Source organism: Monodelphis domestica, chromosome 5, assembly GCF_027887165.1.
Source record: "Monodelphis domestica isolate mMonDom1 chromosome 5, mMonDom1.pri, whole genome shotgun sequence".
Classification (NCBI taxonomy): Eukaryota; Metazoa; Chordata; class Mammalia; order Didelphimorphia; family Didelphidae; genus Monodelphis; species Monodelphis domestica.
Window position 1 is genome coordinate 132,406,727 of NC_077231.1, and position 22,044 is coordinate 132,428,770.

General features: G+C 36.6%; 1 protein-coding gene across 3 annotated transcripts in view; it reads right to left on the reverse strand.

Moving 5' to 3' along the window:
- LDHB (lactate dehydrogenase B) overlaps positions 1-21,866 on the reverse strand; it is a 28,358-nt gene extending 6,492 nt beyond the window's left edge. The window contains exons 1-7 of one of the 3 annotated variants that reach the window (XM_007503499.3): positions 21,727-21,866; positions 20,735-20,912; positions 16,531-16,665; positions 10,287-10,404; positions 5,751-5,924; positions 4,380-4,553; positions 2,535-2,652 (exon numbers count right to left, since the gene is read on the reverse strand). In XM_007503499.3, coding sequence (XP_007503561.1) covers positions 2,535-2,652; positions 4,380-4,553; positions 5,751-5,924; positions 10,287-10,404; positions 16,531-16,665; positions 20,735-20,860 — 845 coding nt within the window. In that variant the 5' untranslated portion in view covers positions 20,861-20,912; positions 21,727-21,866. 3 annotated transcript variants of the gene reach the window in all.
- Between the last annotated feature and the right edge of the window lie 178 nt (positions 21,867-22,044).

Here is a 22,044-nt window from a genome sequence, read left to right on the forward strand (position 1 = left end):
TAGTTTGTAGACCCCATTCTTTGCTCTTGAAAACCATGGCACCAGGACAAGTATTGTGGTCTGTTTCCTATTCTTCATGATCTTGTGTTTTTGTTTTTAATTCTGTGTTTTTTTTTAAAGATAAGTATTTCTCAAAGGAAACATGCAAAATCATAATTCTTACAGAGCACACTTAAATGACTATGATAAAAACTGCAGCACCCATTGGTATAAAAATGTCAAGGGTTTTTGAGCATCATTCAGGATCACAATGAAACAGGATCAGCCACAAAGGAAAGTGAAGTCAAAAATGAAAACAATGCCAAGAACTGAAAGACTAGTACTGCAAAACAACCTAGTTCCTCCTCCAAGAAAAAGCAAAGATCTTCAGAGGGACCTGGAAACTGAAGAAGTTGATTTTAATTCCTTTACAGAGTGGAGTAGGCTTCCTGAAGTTGGAAAAAACACCAAGAAGACTAGCTTAAAACAACAGCTGCTAACTGTTTCTATGGTGGGAAAACATTGGCCCCAGGACAAGACAATACAAACTAGAATCCTTAAACAATGGAAAAGGGTAGAATTTTTACTGAAATTCCCTTTTTCATTTAAGAGTTTACAAAAATCTTTGTCAAAATTAAGTCTAGGCAACCTTGTAAGACCTGATCATCTTAATCAGACTAAAACATACACCCCAAAGTACATTTTGGCATTTTAGAAAATTAGTGGGTTGGAAGATGTCCCCCATGATGATGAAATGATAAATAATACTGATTAGAGGCAAATTTCCCTAAATTATAAAAACTCCCAAGTGGAGATGTAATATTCCAATACCATCTTATTTTGTTGTTTTTTTTTCAATTATGTCTGACTCTTCATGCCCTATTTTTGTGTTTTTCTTGGCAAAGATACTAGAGTGGTTTGCCATATACTTCTTCTAATCATTTTACAGATGAAGAAACAGAAGCAAATAGGGTTAACTGTAAAATGGTCAAGTTTGACAAATTTTGAAAGACTTTTTTACAACATTGATAAAGGCCCCAGAAAGTTAGCAGATCTGTTATAAGGTTGACAAATAGCCTGCCTGAGAACCCCTCAGTAGGGAGTCACCAATCATTGCTACTCATCTCTTTTTCTTTTGACTCATACTGGATATTCTCATCTAACAAGACTTGTGTCTATATGTTATCATTTACTAGAGGACAAAGCAGTTGCTTCCTCCTCACAAGGTCCAGTCAAGGTCCAGTTCCCTCCCTTTGGGAAGAGCCTTTTCTCTGTTACTTAGGTCCAAATAATTCAATGATCCCTCTTCTTCCTTTTCTCTTCTATGTGGTATTCTTCCCCCCACTATCTCCTGATGCAAGTTAAACATCCCCTATATTTGTTCAAATAACTTTTTTTGGTTTTATCTGCAAAGTCCTTCTTATATTTTTAAAGCAATATTTCATTCTTATCTGTGCACTCATCAAATTCTTTCTCTCCTACGAGAGAATATAAACATATATATGCTTTGCTTTGAGGATATAAAAATCACTTGGCCATGGCAGAAATAGAAGCATCAACATTGTCACCACCATCATCATTGATAACATTTATATAGCACTTTCTAAGTTCTAGGCACCTAGTAAACACTTTATGATTTTATTATCTCTACTGTACCTCACAATATCCATGGGATGTTGGTGCTATTGTTATCTATTTTTACAAAAGAGGAAACTAAGACAATCAGAGGTTAAATATTTTGACCAGGGTCACCTAACTGGTAAATGTCTTTAATGGGATTTGGGGTTTTCTTGTCTCCCAGGCTATCACTATACTACCTAGCTGCATTGTTATAAAGAATCCCTACAAACTTATTTCTGATCTCCATGCTTGTTGAAAATGAGATATTCACTCCACTGCTATTCTTTGTTTGAGTCTAGACAATTACAAAACAATAAATCAAGACCAGATTCATAACATTTGCCTATTTCCAAGTTGTAAAAGCTCAAAATCAAAAATTAACAATCAGGTCTTGTGGCGGGTATGACCTGGCTTCAGCATACCCCTTGAAGGAAGCAAATACATCACCTAGTTCCACTCCCTAATTTCACAGGAAAGAAAGGTAAACAGAGAGAGGTGAAGTAGTTTTCTCAGGCATCACTCCTACTGGAGTGCTATTTGCAGTATTTTTTCACCTATTAAAAAATTCCATGAGAAAGATAATATTTGATTTTTTTTTACCATATAGCCTGTCTATTACAGGTTTCATTAAACAAGTAGGTGCTTCCAATCTCACCTCATTGGCTGCATATATCATCAAGAAAGATGCCAAATTGTTGGGTGTGAGGCGGTACCTCAAAACTGTATCAATTTGCATCTCTTAAACTATTTGTGAGGGCAAACATTTTCCCAAGTGATTAAGAAAGAGTAGATCATTTAGAATCTCCTATCCAGCTTTGTAGCCACATGTTTATGGCTCTGTTTAAGTGAAAAGGCATCCAATATAACTTCTGCCCAATGGACAAGTAACAGACAATAGATTGAGGAGCCAAGTGTGAACTAGCACATCCACTGACCTTTCAATAACCAGCTTATGAACTTCCTTCCAGTTCTCACTGTCATTGTCAGTTCCCATTTCTGGATTCAGCTCCTGAAGGGAAACACCTGCCACATTGACTCCACTCCATACAGCCACTGAATAAAAAAAAAAAAGGAAAAATGTTCTCTATCTGGGAACTTTAGGAAGAAAGTCTTTCTTACTTTCATTACTTGAACTTTGTCATTAGAAAAGTTATGATTATGCACTGAAGCTGAGCTCTAATGACATGATGGTAGCCTTAGTGGCTACAGTAGAGAGTCTGAAGAAGCTGATTCTTTTATCTTTAAAAAATCTCCATGATAGACTGGCCTATAATACTCAAAATATTCAACTTCAAAAATTTTATAGAAACCTCAAAGAGATAGTAAAGGGAAAGACATGACCAAAAATATTTATGGCTGCACTCTTTGTGGTGGCAAAAAATTGGAAAAGGGGTGTGTGTCCATTGATTGGGGAATGGCTGAACAAATTGTGGTATATGCTGGTGACAGAATCCTATTTTGCTGAAAGGAATAATGAACTGGAGGAATTTCCTGTGAACTGGCACAACCTCCAGGAAGTGATGCAGAGTGAGAGGAGCAGAACCAGGAGAACCTTATACACAGAGACAATTGAATGTAATGGACTTCTCTACTAGCAGCAATGCAATGACCCAGGACAATTCTGAGGGACTTATGAGCAAAAACACTATCTACATCCAAAAAAAGAACTGTGGGAGCAGAAACACAGAAGAAAAACAACTGCTTGATCACATGAGTTGATGGGGATATGATTGGAGATGTAGACTCTAAACGATCACCCTAGTGCAAATATCACTAATATGAAAATAGGTCTTGATCAATGACACATGTAAAACCCAGTGGAATTGTTCATTGGGTATGGGGGGGGGAATGGGAGGAGAGGAGGGGAAGAACATGAATCATGTAACCATGGAAAAATATTCTAAATTACTTAAATAAATAAATAAATAAATGAATAAACTTAATTTTAATAAATTTTATAGAAGGTTAATTAAGCGAAAACTAGCCCATATGTAGTCTAAAGTTTTAGTCTCAAGGCTTTTGAACCCTTCCCTCAATTAAAGCTTAGATGACAAAAGTTGAGGATGCTCTGGTTTTGTTTCTATGCCTCCCGGGAGTGGATTTCAGACATTTGAGTGATGGTCCAGATTATTATTGCTTATTCCTAAACACAGTCTATAGAGTTCCAGGCCTGGAGTTGGGAGGACTTGGATTCAAAACTAGCCTCTTCCTAGCTGTTTGGCCTTTGGTAAGTCACTTAACCCCACTCTTCTGCCTCAGAATCAATACTTACATGCATAAGTATTGATTCTAAGACAAACGGTAAAGGTTTTAGAAAAATACAATCGAGGCATAATATGCTCAGTCTCTTTAAACTTTCCAACCTATGCCCACATTCTCTTTTACCTATATTTATAATGAACATTAATGAATGATTTTATGTAGCTGTAAGGGAAGAGTGTACATTAGTCTACAGGCAAGAATAGTAGAAGAAATTATTGAATTCTACTGATAAATTAACACAATATTCCTCAATTTTCTTCATAATAAAGGAATATACCCCTTTCCAAATGACCCTTTAGTACTTTATATACTAATAAAGGTTTCATATTTTTATTTATATTCTTGGAGACTACTGGCACATGAGATCTCACACTTGACATTTCCTCCCAGTCACTTGCAGTTGGGTGGTGGGAGAGGTTAAAAGTCACTCTGTGAAATAAACAAGATTGTCAGTCTTCATCTCTGATCCTTGCCCAAAAACCATAAGAAAACAAAACTGATATTATTTTGTTCTTTACCACTTGAGTCACCATGTTCTCCCAGGATCCAGCCATGGCAGCTGCTTGGATGGATGCCAAGCTTTTCAGACATAAGGTAACGGAATCTGGCTGAATCCAGATTGCATCCACTACCAATCACCCGGTGCTTTGGCAGTCCACTTAGTTTCCAGGTGACATAGGTCAGGATATCCACTGAGAATAAAACAATGTCATAAGTGAATTAGAATTATATTCATGATTAGTTCACTGTCATGTCCCTCCCCAAAGTAAGAACTGACCACAAATGCATAAATAGCTCCTCCATAGATTTCCTACCTTCACACTTTACCCACACTTTCCCCATCTTTTGAAATTCAAATCTTCTGGATAGTCTTCCTTAGTCTACCTTGTTTCTTTTTCCAACTCACATCCATTTTGCATCTTTCTGAAGCATTTGCTACATATTATTTCGCATTTTTATGCATTATGTGCATGTTTTTATTATGTGACACATAATTTAATATTCTCCTAAAAGACTCAAAACACCATTAAATCAGGGACAGGGTTTTATCTAATCTTTGAATTTGAATCTCCTTGGATGCTTAGCACAGCTCTCTCTACTCAGTAGTTTCTTTAAAATGTTTTTGGGTGTTTTCTTTACCTGTATTAACTGGGTGGGAACATGAAATGTATTGTGTTCTTTGTAACAAAAGAAAAGGTCAATAAGTAAAATAACTTGTTACCAATTAAAGTTGAGGCATTCTAATATTTTCTCACATATCCCAAAACATGATTTTCAAGAGACTTAAAAGCCTGAATGGTCAATAAAGATACACCAGGACTAATAAATAGAACCTTTTATGTACTTCTGCTGGCAGTCTTCAGTTGTCATTTCATAGGTTAACCATAGTGTATGCATTTTCATGTAACTTGTTTCCCAATGAGAGGCAAACAAAGCATAAAAAATTAAAGGTTTGGAAGTCAGAAAAACTTGAGTTCTCCCCATTTAGGTTCATGACTGTATGAGTGATATTAATTATGCCACTTCAAAAAGTTGGGAAGGTTAAATTAGATAATATATGTGAAAGTACTTTGTAAACTGTAAAGTACCATAGGAAATAAGTTAATCTTTAGTGAACACCTAACATAAGTTTAATTTTTTTAATTTAAAGTCAGCTTTTAGGGGACAGCTAGTTGACTCATTGGATAGAGAGCCATGCCTGGAGACAGAAGGTCCTGGGTTCAAATTTGACATCAGACACTTCCTGACTGTGTGACCCTGGACAAGTCACTTAACCTTCATTGCCTAGCCATTATCACTCTTCTGGCTTAGAACCATGGTATGGGTTTTAAAAAAATCAATCAGTTTTTAGGAACTTGGTAAATCAAAGGTTATGGTACTATATTTACCTGGGTTGGAAACCACAATTATGGTACAGTCTGGGCTGTACTTTACAATCTGCGGAATAATAAATTTGAAGACATTCACATTCCTCTGTACCAGATTGAGGCGACTTTCTCCCTCTTGCTGACGGACTCCTGCAGTGACTACAACAATCTTGGAACCAGCAGTGACAGAGTAATCTATAAGAGAAAAGATAGAGTTAAACTAGGTATGTTTTCAAAACAACTATTGGCAACTAGCACATAGGAAGGCGCTCAGAAGAACGTTTTGTGAATGAGTAAGTGAACCGTAAGGAACATTTCCCTTTTTCCAATAACTTTGTGCTCTGGGGGTGGGATTTCCCAATACAGCTTCAGTCCATGAAACAAGAGCAAGGGAGGAGTAGTTTTAACATGTATACTTTTTGGCTTTTGAAAAATGACTTGTCATTAAAATTTTGAAAATAGGTTAACATTCATATATTAACCTTAAAGATGTATCCATCGTCGGAAAACTAAAAAATCTGCATTCAAAAGTGTTAGCCAAACAAGAAAATTTCTTTAAAAGTCACTTTTGGTGACTATTTTTGCCAATAATTATATCAAAATAAAAGAATAAATGTATTCAGTCAAATCTTTATCATTCTGAAAGGAGACAACTCTGGCCATTTTGGAATAATTCTTAGAAAAGTTTTTTTTTTCCTACATTGATCCCAAATTTGTGCCTCTGCAGCTTCTTCCCATTGCTGTTAGTTCTTCCCTTTTGGGACAAGCAAAACAAGGCAAAGCAATTTCCCACATAATAACCACACAAATAGTTGAACAGGGCTATCACTTCCTCTCTAAAGCTTCTTTTCTTCACTCTAAACACCTTTAATTTCTTCAGTTGGAGGTCTCCACTGGGCATGATCCTCAGGCCCTTTACCACTGTAGTTTTCTTCCTCTGGACACTCAAGTCAGTGGCCTTCCTAAAATGTGCCACAAAAAAACTGAACTTAATGTACCTGACATGGTCTAGGCAGAGTAAAATGGAGCTATAAATCCCACTGTTGAGAAATCACCAAATTATATATTTTAGAGGCACTTGTTGGGACTTGATTACTCACACTGGAGATGCAGGGCTCTTAAATTACTATCAACCACCCGCTTTGAGCCTCAACAGTTTCATCATTTGTAAAATGAAAGAGTTGAACTCAATAACTTCTAAGGTTCTTTTTTCCAGTTCAAAATCCTATAAACAAAGAGCTCTAGTGAATCACTTACTATTCCTGAAGTTTTCCACTTTGGTGCTTCTAATCTATAGTTTTGTTCTGAGAGGGTAGAAGGGAATGATTCGACCTAGATTTCTTCTGCTAGTGAGAAGATTCCAAAGTATCTTGAAATTTAGTTTATTAAAAACCAGTTTATTTCATCAAATATTTCCCAATTGGAAACAAGTGTAGAATTGCAGAGCTAGAAGTCTTTGACATGGCTTAGTGAAATCCTCTTATCTTACAAATGAGGACAGAGATCTCTCCATTGTGTTTTCAGAACTATTTCTAACTTTTATCTTTCCAATTAAGTTTTATTTTATTTTTTAAAATGTTGTCATTTTTCACATAACTCTGAAACTTTCAGTTTTCTACCCCTCCCTGGGACGAATAACTTTGTTTTCCCCTTTAGATTTATTTGTTTCATTTCAAATTAGGGATAACTTTAATTTTGTATTTTATGGTTTTTCTCAAAGTACATTTATTATTAATTAATTAGTGGCTAAATATTAAAAGAGATAAGCACAGACCTTTTGACCTGGATGAGGCATTAGGAGTCACCTGGTAAATGCTGTATTTTGGAATTTGGAAAACTTTATATATCAACTACTTATAGTTGGCATTCCTAAAACATACTTCCATTCTTAAATCATGGGCAGGGAATCTTTTGATCTTGGCAGAACTAAGCAAAAGAACTAGTCTTTAGCAAAAAAACAAAACAAACAAAACAAAACACTATTTTCCAACCAGGTGTCAATCTCTGTCAAGGATTCTGAGTCTAACCTAATATTCCACTTTTAATAAATTTCCTTGAGAAAGGCTGGGGGAATCTTAAAAACTAAAGGATTAGTAGTAGGGAGTGAGGAGATAATAAAATGGTGATGGTAATTTTTTTCTCAAATCTTAGAATATAAAAATGAGAATGAGAAAATCAATCACTACAAAGTCAATTGGTGCAAAGTTTTATCTAAGTTCCTGAAGAAAATCACTACAGATGTCTAGGAATATTTTGTTAATAATATTAAATATTGAAGCAATTGGGCTGATAGTTCAACTCTCCTCCCACCATGATCAATTTCTTTCCCTTCAGACTGTTCTTATTTTCTTTCTCACAATCTCGTAATCAATAAATCAACAAATTTTCACTAAGCATCTACTACGTGGCAGATACTGTGCTATGTATTTCAGGATACATACATGCATACAAAATATGAAATAATGCCTATCCTCAAAGACCATACAGTCTAATGAGAGACCAGTAATATAAAAATATGTATGGCACAAACATAAAGGGAATAAATACAAATAAATACAAAGTACTTAAATACACAATAAAAAGGTAGGGTACTAGCAAATGTAAAGCATGGACTAATAAATGCTTCATGTTAATGAAGGAGATGGATCTGTGTTTTAAAAGAAAAAAAAAGATTCTAGGAGGGAATACATTTCAGCATTAAGGGCAAATGTAATGGAGTAGCACATGTTTGAGTAATTGAACAAGGGCCAGTTTGTTTAAATTATGGAGTGTAGGACCACTATCCAAAGAGGCTCTGTAGTGATCACTTGGAGACAGTTTACAGATAGCTCTGAAAACTAAACCAAGGAGTTTATTTTTGTTTCTAAAGGCCATGGGATTGGGGGTAGCTGGGTGGTTCAGTGGATTGAAAGCCAGGACTAGAAAAGGGAGGTCCTGGATTCAAATTGGACCTCAGACATTTCCTATCTGTGTGCTTCTGGGCAAGTCCCTTAACCCCACTGCCTAGCCCTTACTGTTCTTCTGCCTTGGAACCAGTACAAAGTATTGATTCTAATATGGAAGTTAAGGATTTAAAAAAAAAACAAAGGCCATAGAAAATTACTGGAGTTGACTGAATAGAAGAGTCACATGGTCAGATCTGTACTTAATAAAAATCATTTTGGCAGCAAATTTCTCTCTATATTATGTCGCTTTTTTTTTAACGTCATCTCGCAGTGACCTGGAGGTCAAAGACTACTGAGTAAATTCAGGTATAGATGAGCCCTCAGAGAAAGGAAGTTAAAGAACCAAGGAACCAAGGAGATAAGAAACTGATTCTATAGGCCCTGGTCCCCTGGGTGGCCCAGGCAAATTAAGAAACTATGATTGGTTCCTGAGAAGTGATGTATGAGAGTTAGTGAGTGGAGAAAAGAGTTTATAAGGGGAGACTCGGCAGGAAGTAAGGGTCTTTCTTGCTGGAGCATGGAGAATTGAAGGAATGCATGGTGGCCAATAGATTAGAAAGTCAAGTATCTCTCTACCTCTTTCCTACCTTTTCATCTCTTTACTACTACTATTACTTTGATTTAATAAAGTTATTAAGCTCCTATCAGTCTCATAATTTTAATTATTACAGGTGTACTGTGGATGGTGGAGTAGGGAGAGATGTGACACAAGATGACTACATACTACAATAATCTAGGTAAAAGGTGATGAAGACTTGAACTAAGGTGGCAAGTGATTAAGTGAGGAGTCAAGGATGATTCTTATTATGAACCTGAGAGATGAGAAGATCCTGGCACTTTTGACAGAAATAGTGAAGTTTAGAAGAGGAGGTGGTTTGTAGAGAAAGATGCATACAGTATTAGATAGATTAAATACAAGATCTCTTCAGGACATCCAATTTGAAGTGTCTTAAGAAGAAAATATGGATTTTCTTGTTGGGATGTAGGATTGAAGCCCATTTAAGAGATTAAAGTTATATTTATAGATGTGTGAGGCAACTACATAAGAATGATAGTTAACATATGGGAGCTTCTGAGGTTATTGAAAATTCATAGAAGAACTGAGGGCTTAGGACAGTATGTTGGGGAGCATCTACAATTAGGGATCATGTTATATATGATAAGCCAGCAAAGGAAAGAAAAATCCAAACAAATAGGTGAACCAAGAGAGAGTTAGTATCATGACATGGAGAGAATCCAAAAGGAAAGAGTGGTTAATAGCCTCAAATAGAGCAGACTGGTTAGAAAGGATGATAATCAAGACTAGGTCAATAGGTCTGACATTTAAGATAGCACCCTTAAGTCTGGAGAAAACAATTTCAGTTGAATGATGAAGTTGAAGCCAGAGCACCAAGAAGTTTAGGAGTAGGAGAGCTAGCAAAGGAATGAAGTCATTGGGAGCAGACAGCTTTTTCCCCAAGAATTTGGATGAGAAAGGGAAGAGAGATCCAATACTAATTCGAGAAAATCCCAGGTTTTTAAGGATGGGGAAGAACATATACTCTGTGGGATTTTTGTGTAATGAAAAATTAATTTACTGTATCAACATTTAGTAATACAGATTTGAAACTACCTTTATCAGCCACAATTTTAGGAGTTTGGAGAAATAAGCTCCCATGCTGCAGATCCATCATTTCTCCTTTGAGTTTGTCTTCCAAAACATCAACAAGGGCAAGTTCATCAGCAAGACTCTATAAATAAATATAAAAACAGGACTTTTAAACTGAATATCAATAAATCCAACCTTTTAACTAGAAATATTAAGTTTCAGGAGCTGTGCAACAATATCTAAGGACTAGATAAAATATAAATGGCCATCTGGGATGTTGATAGTTTCCTAAGATTACAGATTTTGAACTGTAAATGACCTTAATTATATAACCTATTCCCTTAATTTGACAGATGAGGAAACTGAAGGTCAGAAGTACAGTGACTTTCCCCAAGTCATATGAGTATATTAAGTAGCAAAGCCAGGAATTTGAACCAAGGTCTTCTGTTTCCAAAGTCAATGCAATTTCCCTTTGTTGTTTTTCAGTCATTTCAGACTCTTCATGACCCCATATGGGGTTTTCTTGGCAAAGATTCTGGAAAGGCTTGACATTTCTTTCTCCAGATCATTTTATACAGATGACAGATGAGGAAACTGAGGCAAACAAGCTAGTAAGTGTCTGGGGCTGTATCTGAACTTAGGTCTTCTTGATACCAGGTCCTGTGCTCTATCCACTTCATCACCTAGCTGCTTAGAATAGATTATTTGGATTTGCTCATATAGATGGTTTGACTTAAGATCCTTCAGGATTTCACATCACTTTATGATAAAACCTTATAGATTCCAACAAAGCTTATTTCTAATTGTTACAAATCCTGTTTCAGTCAATTACCAGAATAACTGAGAATTACGGATCATCCAGACATGCAATGCTTTTAAAATATCTCATCACAGCAGGGTCTAGTAGTACTTTAGTCCCAAGCACATACCTAAAGCTATTAAGAACAATATCTCTCCATTCTTTATATATATATATATATATATATATATACACATATGTATATATATATATACACATATGTATATATATATGTGCTTACATATTTTTTCATTTTAAAACTTTACCTTCTGTCTTAGAATTGAAACTAAATATAAGTTCCAAGGCAGAAGAGCAATAAAGACTAGGCAATGGGGGTTCAATGACTTACCTAAGGTCTCACAGTTAGGAAGTATCTGAGTTCATATTTGAACCCAGCACCTCCTGTCTCCAATCCTGGCTCTCTATCCACTGATCCACCTAGCTGCTTCTCATATTAAATATTTATTCCACTCTTCTGCCTTGGAAACACTACTTAATATTGATCATAAGACAAAAGGTAAAGATTTAAGAGAGGGGCAGCTAAATTAAAAATATTTAAATACCTATTATATTCTAGCAGAAGAAATATACAACTTAGCCAGAGGAGACAATATGCTGGCATATTCAAAATGGACACAAGGTCATTTGGGAGGGATGAGGGATTAGCATCCAGAAAGAAAGGCTTCAAATTGAAAGAGGTCTCAAAACTTGAAGGAAACTAGATTCTAAGAGAAAGGGGTGAAAAAATGTGTCCCATGCATGGAGGACAATCACTGCAAAGGGGGAAAAATGGAATAATATGTATGAGGAAGGCTAGTTTGTCTGAACAATAATATACATGAAAGAGAATAATATGTACTAAGCCTGGAAAACCAGATTAAGGTGAGGCTGTAAAATAATTTAAACATCAAACAGAATTACTTGAGCAGGGAATTAACAAGGTCTGATCTAAACTTTAGGAAAACCACTTTGGAAACTGTGTGAGGGATGGATTAAAGTAGGAAAAAAACTGAGCAGGGATACTAGTTAGGAGGCTTGTGAAAATAATACTCTGCAGGAGACCACATTTTCTACAGTCAAACAACTGACTGAAGGCACAGACAGTACAACATTCCACCATACATAATTTTTGTTTGTTTAAAAAAAACAAAAAACATTTGACTCCAGATAGTATAATGCTTACTTAAAGGTTCTTTTCCAACACATCTCCCATGAATGTGTCAAAATCAACAAAGATAACTGTTCAGCAGCCCTCAGACAATTACTTTCAAACACAGGATAGAAAAGGGAAACTTGCAGTGGTCAACTATTTACCACTGTCATGGGAAATGTCCAGCACAGAGTTCAAATAACAGATGAATCCCCTACTCAGGTCTTTTGTATTTTGCTATTTGTGGAGGACATTGTGCCAATTGCATTAAGTCTTTGAACATTGGAAAGACTTCTCCAGGAGTCAGATAATTACCCAAGAATATGACCTAATTATCCTTAGAGGAGAAACCAAAAGAGTGATTAGCCAGGTTATGATATAAACTGATGAATGGATATTACATAGGGCTTGTTTTTCACTACATATATCATGGAAAGATACTACAAATGTACAGTAATAAGACCCAGCATTGAGGAGGTAGAAGAAAGAAAACTAAATTGTCTTTGAAAAATGACATAGTGTTTTAGTTACTCCAGATGTTTCTCCAAAACAAAGGCATGTCATCACTTTAAATTAATATCTTGCTGCTGATGCTGTGGTTGTGAATCACTGAATGTGATGGTCCAACTCAAGTGAAGGATCACCTAAAGGATAACGGAGAGATGCATGATGGGTGTAAGCAGGATGCAAAACACTAAAAATAAAAACTGCTCAAGGAGAAGCTGAATGAAGAATGTCCTAAAAGAAAAGAGAGAGAGAGAGAGAGAGAGAGAGAGAGAGAGAGAGAGAGAGAGAGAGAGAGAGAGAGAGAGATGGTTCTGACAAAGAGCAAAGGGGAGGGATAAATAATGTTCAGATGTCTATGTGCTCCACTGATAGCCACACAATTTCAAAAGAGGTAGAGGAAGGTCTCCAGACTCTTTGGAAGATTTACTGGAGGATATGCACAAGAGGCACTTTAGACAAATATGTGTGGATGGGTACCATTAGAGAAAATACCCCACATTGATGAGATCATTGTTTCATTTAAGTATAAAAGTACATAGTAGTTATAAGATCTGAAATGCACTTAACTCATATTGGTCAAGGTCATGCTACATAAAAAGGTCAGAGTTACAATTCCAGCTCTGGAAAGATGAATCAGATTATGAAGGGCATATAAATGACAAGTTGAGGAATCAGTATTATTTAGAGATGGATTTGACTCAATAAGACAGCCTTGTATTCTAAGAACATACTAGACCTATTCTTAGAGAAACTGGGTTATTTCTCTTTTTTATGATTTTATTCTATTTTTAACATTTGTTTTTTTCTGGACCATTTGGTCAATTCAACTTTTTACAATTGGATTTTTTTTCTCTAAAACATCATTTTAAATTAAAACACCAAATTTACCTTAAAACATTGCAGCCCCTGGTTCAATTAGGAAAAAAATCTTCATTTATTTTGCTAAAACTATGGGCACCAAAGCCCTAAAATAATACAACTTGATAATACCCATAATGCTCTGTCAAGAAACTGGGCAGTAATGAATGTTACCTTATTTTAGTAGCACCACATGTGTGACAGTGAAGATAAAAGGAGCAAAAGAATTAAGAGTTTAAGCACAAAAGGATGTCACCTGATCTTAGTTCCTGTTCTCCTGTTTCAGTGGGTGTGAAAAGGATTGGCAAGGAAATGTATACTCAGCAGCCAAGGAAGGAAGAGATCCAACACTTTAAAACATCACTGAAGCTCTGAATATAGATGCACTTACACTAATGAGGATTCTAGACAGCTTCCAGTCACACAAATAGAAAGCATGTGATTAGGAACTAAAAGTTTTTGAGGTTTAAATAAATCATTTCTTTACTCCTAACTTTAACAACCTATCAATTCATATGGCTGGGGTTTTGGCTTGCTTGGGTTTTTTTTTTAACATATGCATACATGTATATACATATATACACACATTTGTAGATCTATTATATATGTACACACATATAGCCACAAAATTATTTTTAGTCATAATTTATTGTTTTAAGAGCAATCATTTTGTTTCTATGAAGCAAGATTATTAGCCATGATACTAGTGTTATTAATCCTGTTGTGCAATGATTAAAACGATTTTCTTCAAGCTATGTGGTTCCCAAATGTAAACCAGGCCCTTTCTTCTCTAACAAACTTGTTTATGGCATCTAGAAGTCATTTGTGGCTTCTGAAGTCATTAAACAGTCTAACTGCTTTAATATCTTAATATATATAGTATCTGCCTTTCTTATAAACCTTGCCTCCTCCCGACTTTTCATGTTAAATCCTGCCTCTCCAGTTTAAGTATATAAAACAAACACTTTAATTCATTAACATAGTTTTATAAATGTCTAAACCACCAGATCAAATTTTTTCAAGAGAAAGGTGGTCATTATTCTTTTCAGTCTTCTCAAAAAAATTTAAACATTCTTCCCAGACTGCAATCTAGAGTATTTTCATTTTGCAAACTAGAAAATGAAAATAAACATTCATACAAACTAGTGGATGTCAACAAATCAGTGGAAAGATACCCTGTCCCTTGAGGTGCCTTGTTACCAGGCTACAAAATCATTTATTATTTAATATCATGAATATTAAAGGGAAAATGTCATGGATTGGACTAGAAAAATTCTAAGGTTCCTTCAATTTTGAAGAACCTACAATTTTATAAATTCTACCTGCTGCTTAAAGCAAATAAAAGGATCTTTCTTGTACAAGTCTTAGAAATGCCATAAGCTCCTTCAAACCATTCATTTTTGGTCTGGGATCTCTAGCACCTAATGCAATGACTCTTAAGCCAAGTTTATCTAATTTTAAAAACCAAATATTTCCATTTACTTAAGAGGAAACCTGAGAATTAAGTTCCTTAGTAAAACAATTTTTACATTAAGATATTAAAGTATTTTTCTTTTAATATCTAGAAAGCTGACTATCAAACCCATGAAAATAGAAGTTTTCAAAAATAGAGAAGGAAAAATATTCTAGGTTCTATTGTCTTCTTTCTCTATTTTAAATATCTAAATTCTAAGTAAAAACCTCGTGTCTAGCTAGAGCAATTATTTTGTTGTTGTTGTTGTTTTGACTGGAAATGAAAATTTAGGAATGACTTACCTAAAGTTTTCTGTATGGTTTGAGAATGTGTTTTTTTTTCTTTTTATTACTACACTAACTTCCAGGCACCTAACACATTTATATCAGAAAGAGGAAAATAAAAAGAAGTAAAAAGAAGTTATCCTTTTTTTGTAGCACTATATTTTCCCCAAATAATAACAAATGTAGTTAGCAAGGAAGGGAGGGCATGGTAAAAAGAGCACAAAATTTGGAAGTAAAAGAACTTAGATCAAAGTCACTCATTACCTGTGTGTCACCTTGTCACATAACCTCTCTGATACTCACGTTTCCTAATCTGCAGAATGGGGTTGGGAGAGTTGGACTCAGCGACTTCTAAGATCGCTTCTAGCTCTATACTCCTATGAACTTAGAAGTTGTCTGCTTCAGCTTTTATCCTAAGCATGAAATTCCACTAAATTTCTCTAACATGTGGTTATCTAGTGTCCATTCAAAAATTTCAACTAGTTTAGAACTCATCTCAAAAGGTATTCATTTCATGTGGGACCATTTCTAATTATTAGGAAGCTATTTATTATTTTCATGAAAATGTATATTTTCAGATACTTTTTCAGGTCTCTTCCTAGAATTTCTGCTACTAAATAGATTATTAAGAACCCAAACAAAGCATTTGAACTCTGAAAACTCTAAACGTGCATGGTCAAGGCATTGTACATGCATAATTCACAATTAGTACAAGGATCCCTTATATTCAGTAGAAGAAAAAAGCTTATATTTTTTTCTCCCTGTTTAAAAAATACATTAGAATGAAGCAGAACTTTGGAAGAAAATAAAAAAACAGAATTGACTAGAATACCAAATATTTTTCCCTAAAATAGAAATATGAACCAGAGGAAAGTTACTTAAGATTTGGGCATGGGTATTCGAAAACTTTCTGTGATAGGAGGAATGATAACATATAGCCCTTGCAAGGTGCCAGGAAGGAGAGTAGGAGAGGAACAATTAGTTGTACTCTACCAGTTCCAAGCTCCCTATTGTTAACACATCACTCATGACCTACTCAATTATTTATTGGGCCCCATGTAATTAGGCTGTACAAAATTCCTCTTTCTGCTCTCAAAAAAAGTTTGAATTGTTTTTTCTTTAAATAACATGATACACTTCTGAAGAGAACACAGATAATTTGTAACTGGTCTAAGTTACAATAACCATGACCTATATTTGTCAATCTAAAAACGTACCTTTCCAAGGATGCTGATAGCACAGGCCATACCAACTTGTCCAACACCCACAACAGTGATCTTATTGTTTGGGGCTGCCGCCTCCTCCTCTGCAACTGGTGCAATCAGCTTTTCTTTAAGAGTAGCCATTGTGTTCTACAAGAAAATAGAAAAAAAATATTATACAGAGATGTGTACTTGAACTGAGAGTTTATCTTCATATAATTGCTGGGGTGATTTGATAACTAAAGTACAAAAAAAGTGCCTAAAGAATATTATAAGGAATTCAGAGGGCTTTTTTTAAAGAACAGGTAATGTATTTAATGACGGATTCTAACCCAAGTAAAGACCCACAATTTCACTTTGGTTAATATCATCCTAACTTCTTTCCTAATTTATCTTCATTTTTTAAACCCTTACCTTCTCTTAGAACCATATTGGTTCTAAGGCAGAAGAGTGGTAAGGGTTAGTCAATGAGGCTTAAGTGACTTGCCCAGGGTCACATAGCTAGGAAGTAGCTGAGGTTAGATTTGAACCCAGGACCTCCCATCTCTAGGTTTGGCTCTCAGTCCACTAAATCACTTAGCTGCCCCTTTCCTCTTCATTTTTAAGATGAAATATTCTTTCCTTTACACCTTAATCTAGTTTTTGTTGTTGCGTTTTAAAATGATCACACAATTTTGCTCAAAATGATTTCATTCATAAATGGACCTTAATTGTTGAGATGTTTCTTATCTGGACTTTTTTGGACCAGATCTATGATTTCATTGGTATAAGGAGCTACCAGGGATAGAATTCCCTCAACCACTGGGCACCTGTTCTGAAATGTATAGTCTTAAAAGTCACCTAGGGCAGAGGTATTGAATTCAAATACAAACGAGGACAGCGATCCATACATGTGGATCTGTGTGGCCACATATCAACACATGTAATATCTATTTTTTATTTTGTTAAATATTTCCCAATTATTTGTAGACTCTAAATGATCTCTCTATTGCAAATATCAATAAGATGGAAATAGGTCTTGATCAATGACACATGTAAAACCCAGTGGAATTGTGCATTGGCTATGGAAGGGGGGAAGGAGAGAAGGGAAAGAACCTGAATCATGTAACCATAGAAAAATATTCTAAATTAAATAAATAAATAAATAAACTTAATTAAAAAAAGAAAAATATTTTCCAATTATATTTTAATCCAGTTTGGGCTACATGAAAGAGACACGGGCCACACATTTAACACCTCTGGCTTAGGATATGAACTTAAAAGACTTGTCTGAGTCAAAAGTAAATATTGGGGGTGAAATGCAAACGTCTTCCTCCTGCCAAGGTTTTGTCTATTCCCTACTCCACACTACCCTTTCTGTTACACTGATAAGAAATTTATGATGCATTCAAACAACCAGGAAGTTCAAGTACTAAAAACTTAGCTTAAAGGAGACCTAAAAATTGAGACAATGAGCAAATAGGAATTTGTAGTTAAAAAAACTAATGTGCTGTATGTGGAACCAATGCTCAGAACCATTCCTAACAGGGGGATGTCTCCTAAGAGGAGCCAGCCTGGGGAGAAGCTCCTTTGGGATAACCCAAACTAGCCATCATGTAGTTTCCTATTTTAACTAGTCGGTTACTTCTACCTGCTATATTAGTACAAGTGCTTGACAGCATCCTCTATCACTGATACAGCAACCCAGTTACTGCTCTGTCAGCTTATGTATGATCCACTGCCAAAATGTGTTCTAAATAACTAGTGAGCATTTAGATAGCACTTTAAGGTTTGATGCACTCTGCATGAGTCTCACAACAGCTTTGTGAGGCAGGTACTATTATCATGTCCATTTTATAGATGAGAAAACTAAGGAGAGGTTAAATGATCTGCTCAGGCTCACATAGCTAATTGTCAGGGAAGATTTGAATTTTAAGGTCAGCCACTCTATCTACACCATTACCTCCAGTGTTAAGAGAGCAAGGACAAATTTGAGATGAAATTTGAGATAACATTTTCACAGGCTGTTTTTCAAAATGACTTTGTTGTCATTGATTTTTTCAGTCAGATTCTATATGACTCCGTTTTCTGGTTTTCTTGGCAAAGAAGCAAAGATACTGGGGTGGTTTACCATTTCCTTTTCCAGCTCATTTTACAAATGAAGAAACTGAGGCAGACTGTTAAGTGACTTGCTCAGCGCTAGTAAATGTCTGAGGCTGGATTTGAACTCATGAATTTGAGTCTGCACGACTACAGGCTAAACATTACTTAGGGCAACCTTTGCAAACTTAGCTAGACGGGTCCTCCAGAAGACATATAGTCAGTGTCGGGGACCCATTCCCCAAGTTCTTTTCTGCATTCGACTATATGCTGGCTCTTGTGTTCCTCTACCATAGCCTTTGAGAACTCAAGGTCACGTTCACACTGTAAGCATCCAAATAGGACATTTCTTCAACTGAAGGTAACAGATTAAGTGACTTTTATGCTCCCTTCCAATGTATAATTCATGATCCTTTGTGGAGGAGTTACTATGCAGATGCTCTTTTCAAATATAAATGTTGCATTTTCTTATAGATTTTCATAGATTCTATGAAATGAAGAGATGTTAAGTTATGCAGCTTCTTTTTTCCTATCTTAAATAAAGGCTATACCATAGATTTGGTCAACAAGCAATGAGTTTCTTTGGCTATAGCACCTCCTTAATCCATACATTAATGTTTAGAAGGCTGACTGTGTAAGACAAGAGCACTGTGCCTAGAATCAGGAAGATAAATAAGTCCACATCTTTACTAGCTGGAGACAAAAATATCTATCTGCCTTTACTTTTCTCATCTGTAAAAAAAAGGGGGGATGGGGGGGAGAATAGCACCTGCCTCTCAGAGTTGTTATGAGGATAAAATGTGATAAAATTTGTAGTGATATTTGCAAACCTTAAAACACTATAAAATGCTAGTTGTCAATGTTAAAGTAAAGTGACATTGAGTGCACAAAGTAACCACATTTGGACATTTTATCACTCAGATCTTCAAAGTAACCAATGGTTGCTTCCCTGTCTTCCTTGGATACTTGTTTGGGGGATTGTGATGTGTTCACATCTTGTTTTTAAGGGATTAATGAAAGCACAGCTCACTGAATTAGTTATATGCATATATACAATCAGGATAATGACTTATACCTTTGCCACCTTCAGCACCCACAATCCCCCTTGACCTACATGAATGTACCCACATGAATTGCCCAGATATGAAAATAGATTTAGGCAGATGAATAAGATAAATACTAAGTATTAAAAACAAGTCAGGATAGTTCTAAGAACCATTGCTTTAATTATAGAAAACAAGCTTATTATCTCATTCTCCCTCTAGGACCTTTTATAGAGGCTCCTACAAATTAAGCTGAATCGCAGGGCTGAGAGACAAAGTCTCTTGTTTTAGGACATCTTTGTTTAAGTCTAGCCCTTTAAATACATAAAATATTTAGGATGCTTTACTGCCACAATCCTTACTGCTGAATTTGAACTCCTTCACTTGTACAACACATGAAGATCTATTTGTTCATAAATAGCAGAGCAGAGTTGTCCATAATACTAAAACTTGAACTGCATTATACGAGTTGCATCCCAAGCAATGATGCATGAGAAATATTCAAAAACTATGGGCAGAGTAAAGAAAACCAATTGAAATATCTATGCACAGCAACTAGAGCTATAAAAATGAAGTTAACAGCAAACAGTAGATTTTAAAGTTCAATAATGTTAATAATCAATAGCATTCAAATGTTTAAGTTCTCATGCTTTCTTTTAATAAAGGCTATATTGTTAGTAAAGTTAGTGTAAACTTTAAACAACTCTAAATTTGGATGAACTGGGAATAAAGTGTTAATGATCAATCACAATCACATTTAAAGATGCTTTAGTTTTCAGAACTGATATTTATGGGCATGATTAAATGTTGAGGGAAGTATGTACACTATAAGAAAAGTAAGAAGAGAGAGAGAAATAGAGGGAGGGAGGGAGGGAGAAGAAGAGAGGAAAGGAGAGGGAGGGAGATGGAGAGGAGAGAGGAAGAGAGGGAGAGGGAGAGGGGGGAGGGGGAGGGGCAAACGGAGGGGATGGAGGGGAGGGAGGGAGGGAGGATTTTTCTCGAGTTTAAGGCAATGGCAGCCCTCCCCTCTCCCACCTCCCCCACTCTGGTGTAAGTTAATTACAGCCTGCATGCTTTTTTTTGCCTCCCACACATACAGCCCAGGTGCTGGTTTGCTCTGCACCGCACTGTACACAGAAACTAAGGCAGAGGAAGAAGATGCTGAGACAGTAACAGCCACAGCTCCCATCAGAAAAAAGGTTTATGGAGAGAGAATAGGCCATTTCGACTCAGCATCCCGAGATGGCGAGATCAACAAAACCCATCAAGAAAAGCCTGGAAAGAATCGGAGAGCCAGTTACTTAAAACGCACGGGATAGGAGACTATGCTTTCTTCCCTGTATGTAGTATATAGCATTTGCTTTCAGATTAGTCCTATGTTTTTTGCTGTCCCTTAGACTATTGGATTGCATCACTATCGACACCCGTGATGTGCATCTGAAGAAGAAACTGTTCTCTTTCCTCTCTCCTATTGATAGATGGCCAGATCCATAATTATTCTGTATCTATCCCCCCCCACCTATTTCTTGGTCCTCCCTCCATCTCCTCCCCCCAGCCTCTGCAAACCTCCCCCTCCCCCTTAATTCTCCCCTTACAGCCCCTCTTGCTCCCTGGGCACAGTGCCCTGGGCCTCTGCCAACAGGCACCAGATGATGAAAACTCAGTGAACCTCTCAAGGACACAAAGGGCCCCCGGGGTTTGGCTGCAGAGACTCATAAGCAACAGGTTTCTATGCCACACGGCAGAGGTAAGGTTCCGGGCCCTCTCTACTGCAGTGCGGTTACAAGAAATAAATAAATAAACCCAACATCCTACATTCTCCAGAGCTTTCTTCTCTCCTCGCCAATGGCATCTCCCCTTCCGCTGAAAGCATCAACGGAACTGGAGGAGGGAGAAAACCCTAGTGACAGGAAGACGTGCAACGACTCGCTAGAGGTGGAGGGCAAGACACCTTCTTGTCAACGTCCTTCCCTCCTGCCCCCTCAGAAGAGGGGGCACCCCCAGAAAAAAAAATCACTACACAGTTCCCCCTAGCCCCTCTCACTTTCCTGATGGAGCAAGAAGACCAATCTCCAGGACCAAAACTTACCTTCCCGAGATGAAATTTGTCCCAAAACAGAGGAAAGTGTCAGATACGTCTTTCTCCAGCAGTGCCCTAGCTACAAGGAGAGAGAAGGAGGCGGGGCACCAGCACCCTCCACTGCCTCTAAGGTTTCTCTATTGTGATTGGAAACTCGAGAGACGCCTGCCCTGGGCTCACTCAATCGCCTTCAAGGACAAGGGCTCAAGTATGCAGTCGTCCTTCCCCCTATGCTGGGGAGAGAGAGACAGAGACACAGAGAGAGAGGAAAGCAGGGGGGTTGGGGGGGAAGGCGATTGGGAGAAGGTCACCTACAGAGAGTTTCCA